The sequence below is a fragment of the Mobula hypostoma genome, chromosome 1 (assembly GCF_963921235.1).
Source record: "Mobula hypostoma chromosome 1, sMobHyp1.1, whole genome shotgun sequence".
Lineage (NCBI taxonomy): Eukaryota > Metazoa > Chordata > Chondrichthyes > Myliobatiformes > Myliobatidae > Mobula > Mobula hypostoma.
In genome coordinates, this window is record NC_086097.1 from 87,774,211 (window position 1) to 87,787,712 (window position 13,502).

General features: G+C 39.2%; 1 protein-coding gene across 12 annotated transcripts in view; it reads left to right on the top strand.

Moving 5' to 3' along the window:
- Positions 1–13,502, top strand: part of sipa1l1 (signal-induced proliferation-associated 1 like 1) — a 444,836-nt gene that overhangs the window by 267,353 nt on the left and 163,981 nt on the right. For all 12 annotated transcript variants that reach the window (XM_063052303.1, XM_063052359.1, XM_063052321.1 and 9 more), the window contains one exon: positions 4,704–6,488. In XM_063052303.1, coding sequence (XP_062908373.1) covers positions 4,967–6,488 — 1,522 coding nt within the window. In that variant the 5' untranslated portion in view covers positions 4,704–4,966. The remainder of the gene's footprint in view (positions 1–4,703; positions 6,489–13,502) is intronic.

A 13,502-nucleotide genomic window follows, 5' to 3' on the forward strand; every position in this document is an offset into this window, starting at 1 on the left:
CTTGTACCTGGCCTAATCCATTTAGACCAGACTGGATTTATTCAACAAAGACAAACACAGGACAACATAAGGAGAACTCTGCACATATTAGAACAGGTTAATAAGAACGAGACAGAGACAATGGTAGTAGGATTGGACGCTGAGAAAGCTTTTGATTCGGTTAGTTGTGCATTCCTATACAGAGTGTTAGGAAGATTCGGCTTTCAAGAAAGGTTTATTCAAGTAATTCAGACTCTATATGACAGCCCTACAGCCCGAATTAAGATAAATGGGGACCTCTCTGACTCCTTCATTTTAGAGAGAGGCACTAGACAGGGATGCCCAATTTCTCCTCTCCTTTTTGCGCTATATATTGAACCACTTGCCCAACTAATAAGACAGAGCAAAATCGTAAAAGGTATCAAGGTGGCAGGGATTGAACAGAAAGTGGCGTTATTCGCAGATGATGTTTTGGTCTATCTGAGTGAACCAGAAAAATCATTTATAGGATTGTTTACACTGTTGGATGACTTTGGGAAAATATCAGGTTATAAAATAAATGTAAAGAAAACGCAGGTTATGTCCCTAAATTATACACCATCCAAAAAATTGCAGGATACATACGATCTTAAGTGGGAAGCTAAATCATTAAAATATTTAGGAATAACCCTGCCGAAGGATCTTTCAACACTGTCACAGGTAAATTATGGGCCATTAATCTCAGAGATAAAAGCAGATATGCACAGATGGAATCTTATCCCCTTTTTAAGTTTAAATTCAAGGATAAATACTATAAAAATGAATATTCTTCCTCGGTTATTATATCGTTTCCGTACTTTACCAGTGGAGGTGGATGATAATCAATTCAGGGAATGGGACAAATGGATTTCCCGTTTCATTTGGCAAGGAAGGAAACCTAGAATTCGATATAACACCTTACAGTTAGGGAAGGAAGGAGGAGGTATGGTTCTTCCTTGCCTGAGAAATTATTTTTATGCCTCACAGATAACCCCTCTGTTATATTGGTGTAATAGGGAATATAAGGCTAGATGGAAGGAAATAGAATTTGGATTAGTTGACAGTTTTCCTCTTCAGGCCTCAATAGCTGACAAAGGATTGATGGCCCAGTTGGAAAAATTTAATAATGCTTGGATAAATCTTACATTAAAAGTATGGCAGAAGGTGGTTAATTCATGTGGAATTAATAACATGTTAAAACTCTTTAGATGGTGTGCATATGATACCGAATTCCTTCCCAACAGAGGAGATAAAAGATTTGAGCTATGGATAAAGAAAGGTCTTACAACTTACCTCTGATTTATAGATAAAAGAGTATTACAAAGTTTCCAAATCCTGCAGGACAAACATGGCCTAGAACATAATGACTTTTTTAGGTACCTTCAAATACGAAACTATGTTAACCAGAGTTGTAGATATACAGACCTATATATCAAGAGTAGAATTAGAATTTTTCAAGATTCTGAATTCGGCTTGCAGTTCAATACCTAGTAAATCAGTTTCTCGCCTATATAATGCACTCTCCCATGCTAAAAATGTAAATACACTGTATATTAAAGAGAAGTGGGAGAAAGAAGCGGGGTTGGTACTTTCAGAGGAGGCTTGGGGGAAAATCTGCAGCTTTCAATGGTCCTCGACTAATTCTTTGACTTGGAGAGAACATTGTTGGAAAAACATTATAAGATACTTCAAGACCCCATATCAGGAAAAATATAAAGATACAAATGTGATGTGTTGGAGAAGGTGCGGCTCCAAGGAGGCAAATCATTTTCATATTTTCTGGGATTGCCCTAGATTAAGTCTATTTTGGGAAGGTATTCATAGAACATTAGTTAAGGTACTTAGGTCCCAGATACCTCTGAACTTTGAGACGCTCTATTTGGGGCATGTATTGTTCCTTGAACAGAAGGAAGATATAAAGTTGCTGCAGGCCCTCTTAGCGGCAAGTAAGAAATCAATCACTAGAAAATGGCTAAATCCAATACCACCTACATTAGAAGATTGGTACGAAATTATCTTGGAAATATTTAAAATGGAAAAGTTGACTTACTCCCTGAGAACTCAAAAAGAAACATTTTATCAAATCTGGAATAAATGGATTGAATATATAACCCCAATGCGAGCAGACTTTAGATGACTCTCCTAATGATTTATATTGCTCTTCTCATCAACACAGTAATATTGCTAACGTAAGCACCCCTAGTCTAAATGTTTGTTTTTTTTTTGAAAAATAGAGAATTAACACAAGTAAAGGAAAGATTTGGGAAAGGGATAAAAAAAAATGAAAAAATTAAGTAAGTAAGTACATAGGGATTGGATAATTATGTCTGCGGGCAGGAACAAGCACGAACAAATTGGGATATAAACACCTACAATGGTTGGTATATAGGCTTGTATGCAACATTTTGGACCAGTGGAAATGGTCCAGAAGGGTTGTATGGAACTATTATTACCATTTTTCTTAACAACTAATTTCATTACTTAGCCTAATAGGTTGGATTTACCACAGTACATAATTATCTATTTAAACGTTTATTTTCCTTTTATATCATCTCAATGTGTACTTAATGTATAAATAATTGTAGTTTTATACATATAAAAAAATGGAAAAGGTTATATGTGTGAAAAAAGTACATGATAATTGTGAATTCCTTATCCAAATAAAAATAAAATTAAAAAAAAAATTAAGAATCTCAGAGTTAGAAAGGGACTAGAGTCACCTATGACTAGACCAAGTTGGTGGAATTGGTCCTTACAACAATCTGTAAATTCAATTTTTTTTCTTCTTGTAAGCCTCTTCTCAAAATTTACAGAGGTGGGAATTGAACTCATGACCTCTCATTTGCTGAATGTTTGTCTTCAGTGCTACATAATTTAAGTTGTGCAATGTTTCATTCCATGGTTTCTTATCTCTCTCATTCTGTCATACTAGAATGAGCAGCCTTTATTCCTGTTAACATAACACTAGAATTGTGGTGTCATAGTTGTGCATTTAACAGGAACAGTAATACACCCATTAAAGGTATCTTGTTGATTCCAACATTGCTTTTAATTTCTTATATTTTCCCTTCTTCAACTATTGGACTTTTTATCATAGGCTATTGCCATGTTGTTGTTACCCTGCCCACATCATTGTTTGCATGATTCATCATTTTCTGGTGGGTTTCTTGATTGGGTGTGTGTTGTGCTCTGTTGGGCAATGTCACATATTGAGCTCATAGGTTTGCTTCCTGGTTTTATCTGAAATGAATCATATTACAGATATATTTCCTTTGAAACTGAGGGGAGTTCAATGACTCATAGAAAACACCTGCATATAGGGATGGGTTTGGTTGAATGAGAGGATTTTCACTGTGCATGGAACTGTATATTAGCCTGAAACCTCATCCATGTGACAGGGGTATATTTCGGGCCATCATTTTGTATTGATTGTAGAAATAGGAATTTGAGTGGACGGAGGGTTGTCACTGAATTGGGCAGCTTCTGAAGGGAAAATACATACACGCATTGAGACACACACACACACACAGTCTCGCGCACTCTTGCTCTCTTGCCCCCTCTCTCCCTCCCGCTCGCTCGCTCTCTATCTCTATCTCTCTCTCTCTCTCTCTCTCTCTCTCTCTCTCTTTCACTCTCTCTCTGTCACTCTCTCTATCACTCCACCGTCTCGCAGAAACTTTGTAAAATGCTCCCCTTCAAGTTGGAATTCAGGTATCATCTTTGGCTGTCATTCATTCCATGCATCCCTTTTCCTTCTGGTATTCATTTCCATCTTCTGTTCTAAACTTTTTCTTATCTCCTCTGTTCGTTGGGGGGAACCTTCCTAACATGGAATCTGACTTTATTTTTTCAAAAAGGCATGCTTTGAATACACAGTGTGACAAAAAGTCTCGTCTTTGTTTAACTGTGCCACATGATTTCGAGGTAAAACACTATCTAAATTGTAAACTGAATTTCAGAATTACAGGGGAGGTAATGTCTGTGGGGGGGGGGAGGAAGTGATCAGTACATCAGGTTGATAATCTTTATCAGAATATTTGATGAATGATCAACATGATGAAACATAACTCTTTCTTCCCTCAGATGCTGCTCAACCTTCTGAGTAGTTACAGCATTTCTGATTATTTCATATTTCTAATGTCTGCAACTTAAAAAAATATTTGAGCAATGGATAAGACTTAACTTTTATAGAAGTTATATATTACTTTTATTGGCTCCAATTATTTGTAAAATTCAGCAGGCAAATTAATTTTGAGGGAGTGGGGTAGAGAATTAGTTGGAAACCAGAACAGCTGCAGAACAGCAATGTATCACAGGAGAATGCAGACATACAGTACCGGCTGTGGTCACGGCTGGACTCAGATCATTGGAGCTGTAAGGCAGCAGCACTATCTGCTGCAGAACTGTGCCACTCATAAAGTATATTTCATGTGATCAGACTTGATATTGTGGAATCGACACGGGTTTCCAATACATGTTGAGCTTTGAGCATTAAGGTGTACCACTTCTGATGGAAGACATCAACTGTTATTTCTGGGATTCTCCCTCAACAGAAGCTGAGCGCCTTGCTATGTGTTTCTAGTACTTAATGTTTTTGTGAATTTCTGATGCTTATGCCATTCTGATATTATTTAGATGTTTCAAATTGCTTCTCATAATAGTAAGTAGAACAAAATAACCAACGCATCTTTTCTTTTTCTTTTCAGATTTTTTTTCAAGCCATGTCAATTAAATAATTTGTAAATTCCATATTGTGAATATGCCAAGTGGATCATCAGAGGGAAGCTTTACAGATTACAAACAGCTCAAAAATGTGTACATTTGAAAATTATACCACAGAACGTAATAACTAATGGATTACTAACCTTCAAGTGGACTTGTTTGGAAGTCGCTCTCGTGGAGATTCATACTTAATGAAAGAAATGGTCGTATATTTAGTGAAAGCTGTTGTGAGAAACCAGCGTGGAGTATGACCAGTTTAAAACGTTCCCAGACTGAAAGGGTGGGCATTGGTGCCACTTCAGTTATTGGGCCTGAGCTGACCATAGGTGCACGCTCAGATGACTTCTATGCACGAAGATTCCGAACGCCAAATGGTACCTTTGGTTCAGCCAGTACAATGGGGCCACCACGAAGTGAAAGTGCTCATCATGTTGGTGCAACACCAAGTGTGCCTAAAATGGGTGTTCGAGCAAGAATTGCTGATTGGCCTCCGAGGAAAGACACTGGGAAGGACTCTTGTAGGACAAGTGATCAGGAATCTGCAGGCAGTCCCGATGGCACAGTGATGTCTATCCACTCCAGTAGCCCCAATAGTAGGATGAGCCAAAGTAATCAAAATTCATTAGAGTCTTTGGCTTCCAAGAGGGTGCATAATGATTATAGACCGTGCAAGGCACAAGAAATGGAGAACTTGGATTCTAGGTTTCTTACACCAGATAGTTACCTCCAGTCCCCTGCAAAGAACCTTCGCAGGATAAGACAGCGGAGTAATAGTGATATCACAATCAGTGAACTGGATGTGGATGGAGCTGAGGAGTATGGAGCATTGAGTCACAAAATGGGAGCTGCTATTCACCGCGAGTATGGCAGTACTTCCTCCATTGACAAACATGGTATGTCAGGTGATAGTTTTTTTGATTTATTAAAGGGTTATAGAAATGAGCAGACAGATCAACGAAGCCCTGCTCCAGAGCAACTCAATGAACTCCTAAAGGCAGAAACCAGTAAAGTTTATGGTTCAAGTATGGATAGTGCTAAACATGATTCGGTGGATGGTTTCTTTGCACACAGAGGGAGTCCCAGGCCACTGCACAAAGAAAGAGAGAAACCACTTAAGAGGCGGTCAAAATCCGAGACGGGGGATTCTTCTATTTTCCGCAAGTTGCGCAATGCCAAAGGGGAGAGCGAACTGGGCAAGTCAGCAGACTTCGAGGACAGCAAGTCAGAGGACAGCGTGAAGAGCTGGGCTTGCCAGAAATGCTTTGCCCATTATGACGTGCAGAGTGTGCTCTTTGACTTGAATGAAGCTGCAGCGACCAGGCACAGTGTTATTAAGAGAAGGAACACCACAACAGGTGCCTCAGCAGCTGCAGCGGCCTCACTGGCTGCTGGTCCACTTGCGCACTCGATCAGTTTCAGCTCTCCTGCAGGCAGCACAGAGGACCTGAACTCCAAGGAGAATCTCAATGTGGACTACGGGGATGAGAAAAGCAATGAACTTGTGCTGAGTTGCTCGTACTTCCGGAATGAGATTGGTGGAGAAGGAGAACGCAAGATCAGCCTATCTCGTTCAAATTCTGGATCACTGAGTGGACTTGAAGGCTCTTCTTTTGAACTTTCCTTAAGCTCACATTGTACAAATGCAGGAGTTGCTGTGCTGGAGGTAGCAAAGGAAAACTTGGCTGTGCATTCTGACAAAGTGAAGAGATATATTGTGGAACACGTAGACCTTGGAGCTTACTACTATCGGAAGTACTTCTACCAGAAAGGTAAAGTGCTGATTAATTGTGTCACTAATTTTGGATATTATTGTTACTAAACATCAGACCACTGATGGGGTGAGAGACTTCATCAGTAGGGTTGATCGGATTGCAGAACAGATTTTGGACAAATATATTCTGTGCATCTGAAGAGGAGAGTTTTAAAATATAGTTGGAGAAGTGAACAGCTATGATGTAAATACATTTCTAATAATGCATTTTCTTGGAATAAAATACTTTTATGACTTTGTAAGCCACAATCTGTCAGAAAGTGTCACTTGTCAAGAGCCATGTTTGGTGCTGATGCTTTAAACAATTAGCAGCACAAAGGGAAGACCAGTCCTTGTTGGCCTTGGAAGGCCAACATGTGACCATGTTGGCTCACAAATGAACTACAAGCCTAATATCCATGTCAAATATTATTAAAACCTTGAACAAGTAACTCTCATCAGACATGGCCAATAAATTAGATAAGTGACAGCACTGTATTCGTAATCAAACTTGTTCAATATTTCAGCACCTAGAAAGTTATACTGTATAATATAATTTCCTAAATTCAGACATAAATAATGATGACTGGCAACACTACTGGGCAGCACTGATTTCTTCATCCCTCTGGCTGAATACCATTCTGTGACTTTTCTTCCACACAAACGCTCTTTAGTTCCCTCTTAACCAGTGGAATCCATTGTTTCATTACTCTTGGAATATTGCAGAGATTGAATTGTAATCAGATTCTTTGACTCAAGGCCTGTGACTAGTGGGGTGTCCCAGAAGTCAATGTTGTAACCTCTGTTTCGTTATTCATGAGCATGATTTTGATATGAATGTACCCAGCACAATTGGCAAGTTTGCAGGTAATTCTAAATGGGGGGGGGGGGCATGTTGCTAGAGAATTACAATAAATTACAAAGAGATCTTGATCAGTTGGAGGGAGGGTTGAGGAATGGCAAATGGATTTCAACTTGGAATAGTATGAGTTAATACACCTTGAACGTTCAAACTAAGGTTTGACTTGTTCAGTGAATGGCAGGACACTGACGAAAAGTTGTGGAACAGAGGGACATGGGAGTACACGTGCACGGTTTGCTGAAAGCAGCCGTGTAAATAGACCGGTTGGGTAAAAAGGCATTTAGCGTGCTGGCCTCCCATCTTAAGGGCACCAGCTTTAGGAGTAGGTACTGTACAGTTATGCAAGTCATTGGGTGAGACTGCACTTGGAGTAATGTGTACAGTTCCATCATCCTGTTATAGGAAAAACATTGTCAAGCTGGAGAGGATGCAGAAAAGATTTACTAAGGTGCTGCCTAGATGAGAAGGCCTGAATAATAGGTCTTGTTGGTCACACTGGATCTTTAGTTCTTGGAAGCTGGGAGAATGAGAGGTGACCTCAAAGAAGTGTGTAAAATCTGGAGAGGTATGAATGAGCTGGGTGGTCATAATATTTCCCCTATGCTTTGGGAGTCCATAACTAGAAGGCACAGATACAAGATGGGAGGCGAGAGATTTAGAAGAGGCCTGAGAGGTAGCCAAGAGTAGTGAGTACCTGGAGTGAGCTGCCAGTGGAAGTGGTTGTGACAGGTACATTTACAACATTTAAGAGTTTTAATTAGATAGGTATGTGGAGGGGTAAGGCTGGTGGATTATGGGCCTAATGCGGGCAACCAAGATTAGCAGGGAGAATGTTGTAGTTGGTATGGACCCTTTGGGCTGAAGGGCCTGTTTTGGTGTTGTATTACTCTATGAATCTACAACATTCATCCCTGGGGTAATCTTATTTAAAATAAAAGTAGATTTGGCCATTCTGACACCGCTGTTTAGAATCATACATCATAGAAATGTGTTTTTGGCTGAGCAAATCTACGCCAACTCTAATCCAGTTTATTCTTCCCCACATTCCCATCAATCCACTCCAAGTTTTACCTGCGTATGGAAGTTTGTCAAGTGCAATCAGTTGCTAAATTTGTACACACCTCAGTTACAAATGCTCAACCCTTTGTAGCTATGTCACCTTGATTGAGATTCACCCACTACTGATAAAGATCCCAATATCTATCCTATCAAGCCTCCCTGGGTCATCCATGTTTGAATAAGGTAATTCCTCCTCCTCCTAAACTCCAATGAAAATGAGCTCAAAAATCTCTTAGCACTGTTTAGGCATAATATATAGTCTTCAGAATTTTCCAGCATAGGAGCAGGATATGTGGCACTTCATGACCATGCTAGTCAACACAGAGATATTCATGCTCTTCTATTGGGCCTTCCAACTCCCTTATGTTTCCTCCTCCCATCTCTGACTGCTTTGCCCACTGGACTTGCCTGCTGCACTATCTACATGTGCTTTTCTCTCTCCTCCTGCTACACTGTCATCCCACCTCCCCCATAGCCATCCCCACCACCACCACTACTGCATGCACCTATGTTTCATAATAAGTCTACCATCAGGGACCACACACACACACACACACACACACACACACACACACACACACACACACACACCCTCTCCTCTCTCCCCCCCTCCCCCTCTCAGGTCATGTTATCCTCTCACTGCTGCACCAGGAAGAAGCTACAGGCAGGAACCTCAGGACTCACACCACCAGGTTCAGGAGCAGATATTAAGCCATCAAGCTCTTGAACCAAAGGGGATAACTTCACTCAACTTTACTTGTCCCATCACTGAACTGTTCCCACAACCTATGGACTCCCATTCAAGGACTTGTCATCTCATGTTCTCAATATTGATTGTTTATTTATTTACTATTCTTTTCCTTTTTTTTCCTTCTGTATTTGCAGTTTGTGTTTTTTTTTGCACACAGGTTGTCCTCCGTTTTGGGTGTAGGTTTTCATTGACTCTTTTATGGTAATCGGTCTTATTGAGTATGCCTGCAAGCAAGTGAATCTCAGTGTTGTATATGGTGACATATATGTACTTTGATAATAAATTTACTTTGAACTTTGCACATCTTCTGTAGCTCAATGACCATATAAACTCTCTGAAAGTTTAACTCGGGCCTGTTGCTCATCCTCTACATCATTTGTGGCAATGAGTCCAACTCCAAAAGCTGTGAATATCAGAGTTCACTCCTTAAGCTCTCCTTTCAATCTTCCCTTTTCCCTGACAAGTTGCCGCCTATGTTAATGAATACTTTTGGTTATTGTCCTGAAGTCTTCTTTTGTCTGGGGTCAAGTTTATTGTTGACCGATGCTCCTGTGAAGCACCTTGGGCATTTTTTTCCATGACTAAGTGTTTTAATAACAAAAGTTATTATGCTTTTGGCATCAGAATATATTTGCAATTATGTCTTGGTGTGTTAAATCCCAACTATTGTGTTACATACCCCTGGTTTAATTTTTAATTCCAAAGTCTATAAATTTCTTTAATTAAGTACAAAACAGCCTGCTTCACCAGATTCCATGTCAAGCATAGTTTGATCCCATGTACGTGAGCTTTGCAGTATGTAGATGAAATGTGCAGGGGCAAAAACGAATGTACTCCTTAATTTTCTATCCCTGCGAAACCTGAATCAATTTGTCTTGACTTCTACAAGACCTATTCTGGCTGATAAATTATCTATGAAGTGTTTAAAAGATTTCCTGTAAAAGATTTAATGCAAGAATAACTAATTAATTAATCAGCCCTTAAAAACATATGCAGTCATTTCATGCTAGTATTTTGCAGTCAGTGCAAAATTACCCATTGTTGTTTCATACTCGTGGCAATAAATCACAATTGGTTTTAATGCCTTAAGCCATGAATAATATGTATGCATCTGTGCACAATTTATAATTTACAAAAAGTTAATCTTCTACTGTACATTCCATTTGAGTTGAGATTACTTGTGTGAGTTAAGTTCTACTATTGCCTAGCAAAATACCTTTAATTTCAACTCTTAACCTACCTTGAAATAATGACTGTAAGAAAGAATCATTTGGCACATTTTGGAGACTGGAGCACAACTTGATGCTTCACTGTATATAATCCTATTTTTAGTTTTGGTTCTAAACGACAATAAAAGAGGACTGTGTTCTCATAATCTAAACCTAAAGATAGAAGTTCTACCTTGCATTTGTATAGCATCAATACCCTATTTGTAATGGTACACATGCTTCAAAGGAAGTCCCTTCAATGGATATCCTTCCTTCTCTTCAACTCTTGATGGTGCTTTCTGGTTTATCATTTGCCTTCTTGCCACGAGGCAGTGTTAGATCTATTTATCTTCTTCAACTTCAGCATATGTAAGAAGTTTTTATCCATTTAGGGAAAAAGTCACATGGTGTTCCAACAGAGTGTCAACCTTTGGTGAGAAAGAGAGAGCGGAGTGGTTGGCCAATAGCTTATTTGAAGAGGTTATTTAGAAATCTTCAGGCTCCTGTACATCCTGTCTGATGGCAGCAATAAGATGGTGGGGTTCTTGAGAATGGATGTTGCCTTCCTGGAATATTACTTCTTGAATATTACCATTCAATCTGGAAATAGACATTTTTTGGATGCAAGGCACAGGAAAAATAAGTGTTATGCATTTGAATTTTTTCCATTCTTACTCATAGAAAATAATGCTAGAGCATTACCAACTAAATCACAGATGATGCTAAATGAAATATGAGATGTATAATTAACACCATTATTTCACTGAGCAGGTTAATTTATCTTAGAATTTCAACTTTCACTTCATTTTGAGGTACGTTTGGAATATTTAAAACTATTCGAATACAAAACCACGCAGAGTGTCAAAAGCTAAAATGTACCAAAAGCTATTAACTTATAATGTTCTGTATGTGTTTTCCAGGATGTTTGTATATCGAGGCCAGTTTGGAAATTTTATGTAACTTTACATTGGAATGGTTTGATGTGCCCCAAACATGCTTTGAACTGATGGCTTAGATTTTGAAGGTCTAGGAAGAAGCAGCTTGTTGAAAGCAATCATGGTGTTAACTGTAGTTTTCTATAATTATAGGTGATAGTCTTGACTGTGACTCAGTTGATAACACTCCTGTCTCCAAGTATGGAGGTTCAGGTATCAAATTGTATTCCAGAACATAGATCATAAAACCTCTGTTGAAACTCCAGTGCATTGGTAGGGAGTGCTTCACCACTGGATGTACCAGCTGTCCCATGGGCCACTTACTGAAATCTGGAGGCATATGTACAAATGTATGCGGTCCATAAATATTCTTCCAATTTCCTGCACTTTATTCTTCCTTTAAAATTTATTGGAAATCACAGGCCTTGATGAATGATTTTAACAATTCACATAAATTCATAGCTGCTGAAGTCACATTTTAGTGTTTAAAAACAACTATTTTACACATTAATGACAATCCATTCCATCAAAATAACAATTGTATCTTTAATAACATTAATCATGATTTTATTTTGAAACATTTTTCAGTAATCTACTCTTATATTTAAATCCCAGGTTTCCTTTATGTTTGAATAAAGTGGGCTTAAATACAATTTCTTTTTGGGATTTGCTCTTTGAAAATTCTGAATCCGATTATGTTTTCAGCAAACATGTTATCGCAGCTGTGTAGTGTCACAGATGCCCAATGGAAGATACAGGGCTGTAAGTCAGTTTGATGAAAGGAAAATAAATGTCAGAAAGACCATCACCTATTTCCTGCTGAGTACAAAATCAAAGCAAATATGTATACACCACTTATATTTGGTTTTCCATGTTACAACACTGGCTCTGGTATTTAGTAAAATACTGAGATTGTATTTAGTAAGACAGCTTTAAAGCCTTCAAATAACCTAAAGCACTTTCAGCCAATGACTTTGTGTAAATACATTTTATGAAATTAATATTTTTAAAAAAACATGGCAGCCAACTTATGCTCAGCAAAGTCTCAGGCAATATAAGAATGACCAAATAATATATCCCTGATGATTGATAGATGAAGGTTGGTCAGGACCCTAGGGAAATTCATACCTCTAAGAAAATGCCCTTGGATCATTTACATCCACGTAAGGGTAACCCCCCCTGGCTAGCCTCAGGGTTGCTCGGCTCGCTGTTGTCTAGGGAAACAGCCCTCGGCCCCACCAAACTGGGTAATTAGTTTGTGTGGATGCTGTGTGATGTACCCCACCCCGCCCAAATAACAGACAATACACCAGATACGATTAAATGATTTACAGTTTATAGATATTACTGGAACTATATAATTAATAGAGAATAAAATATAAAAGGAAAATAAAAGGCGCCACACTGATCAAAGTTCAATCTCTTCGTGCACAAACAGTTGGAGCTCAGGACCCTCCTCCTTCACTCTGCGATCCCCTCGGACCACCTCGACCTGCCACCTGGGACCAACAACGGTGGTCGACCAGACGCTCCACACGAGTCCATCTCCGTCTCCTCTCCTTGCCGAATACCCTGGACCTCAGACTCCTGCTCGGGGTCCGACCCTGTTAGCGGTCTCACAGCACCTGATCCATCCTCTGTCTCTCTCTCCCACCTTCTCCCCAAAAACCCGCACATCACAATATCTGACAGACACACAGAAAGCATAACAACTATCCCAATAGGTTCGTAACACCTTTTTATAAGTAACATGATCCAAACAAACTACTAGCGGGAGGACTTTCTCAGCAGTTAACATAACAAAGGAGCCCTTTCAATTATGTCATAACAAAGAAACCATTTTAATTAGACTTTTTTATGCAGTGACATAAAAAAAAAGAAGCCCCTTACATAAGGCATGTGGGTTCTGCCAAAGCGCACACACTCAGAATTACATTAATTATCACTGACATATGTTTCCAATTTTGTTGCTTTGTGGCAGGACTATAGAGCAAGGCAGAAAAATCACTAAGTAAAAATAAATAAATAGTGCGAAAGATGATTAGCGAGGTAGATATTGGAAGAAAGGGATAGACCATGAGATTAAGATGAACCCATGGACTGTTCAGAAGTCTGATGGCAGAGAAGAAGCTGTTCCTAGAATGTTGAGTATGAGTCTTCAGACTCCTGTACTTCCTCCCTGATGGTAGTAATGAGGAGAGGGTAAGTCCCCGGTGAT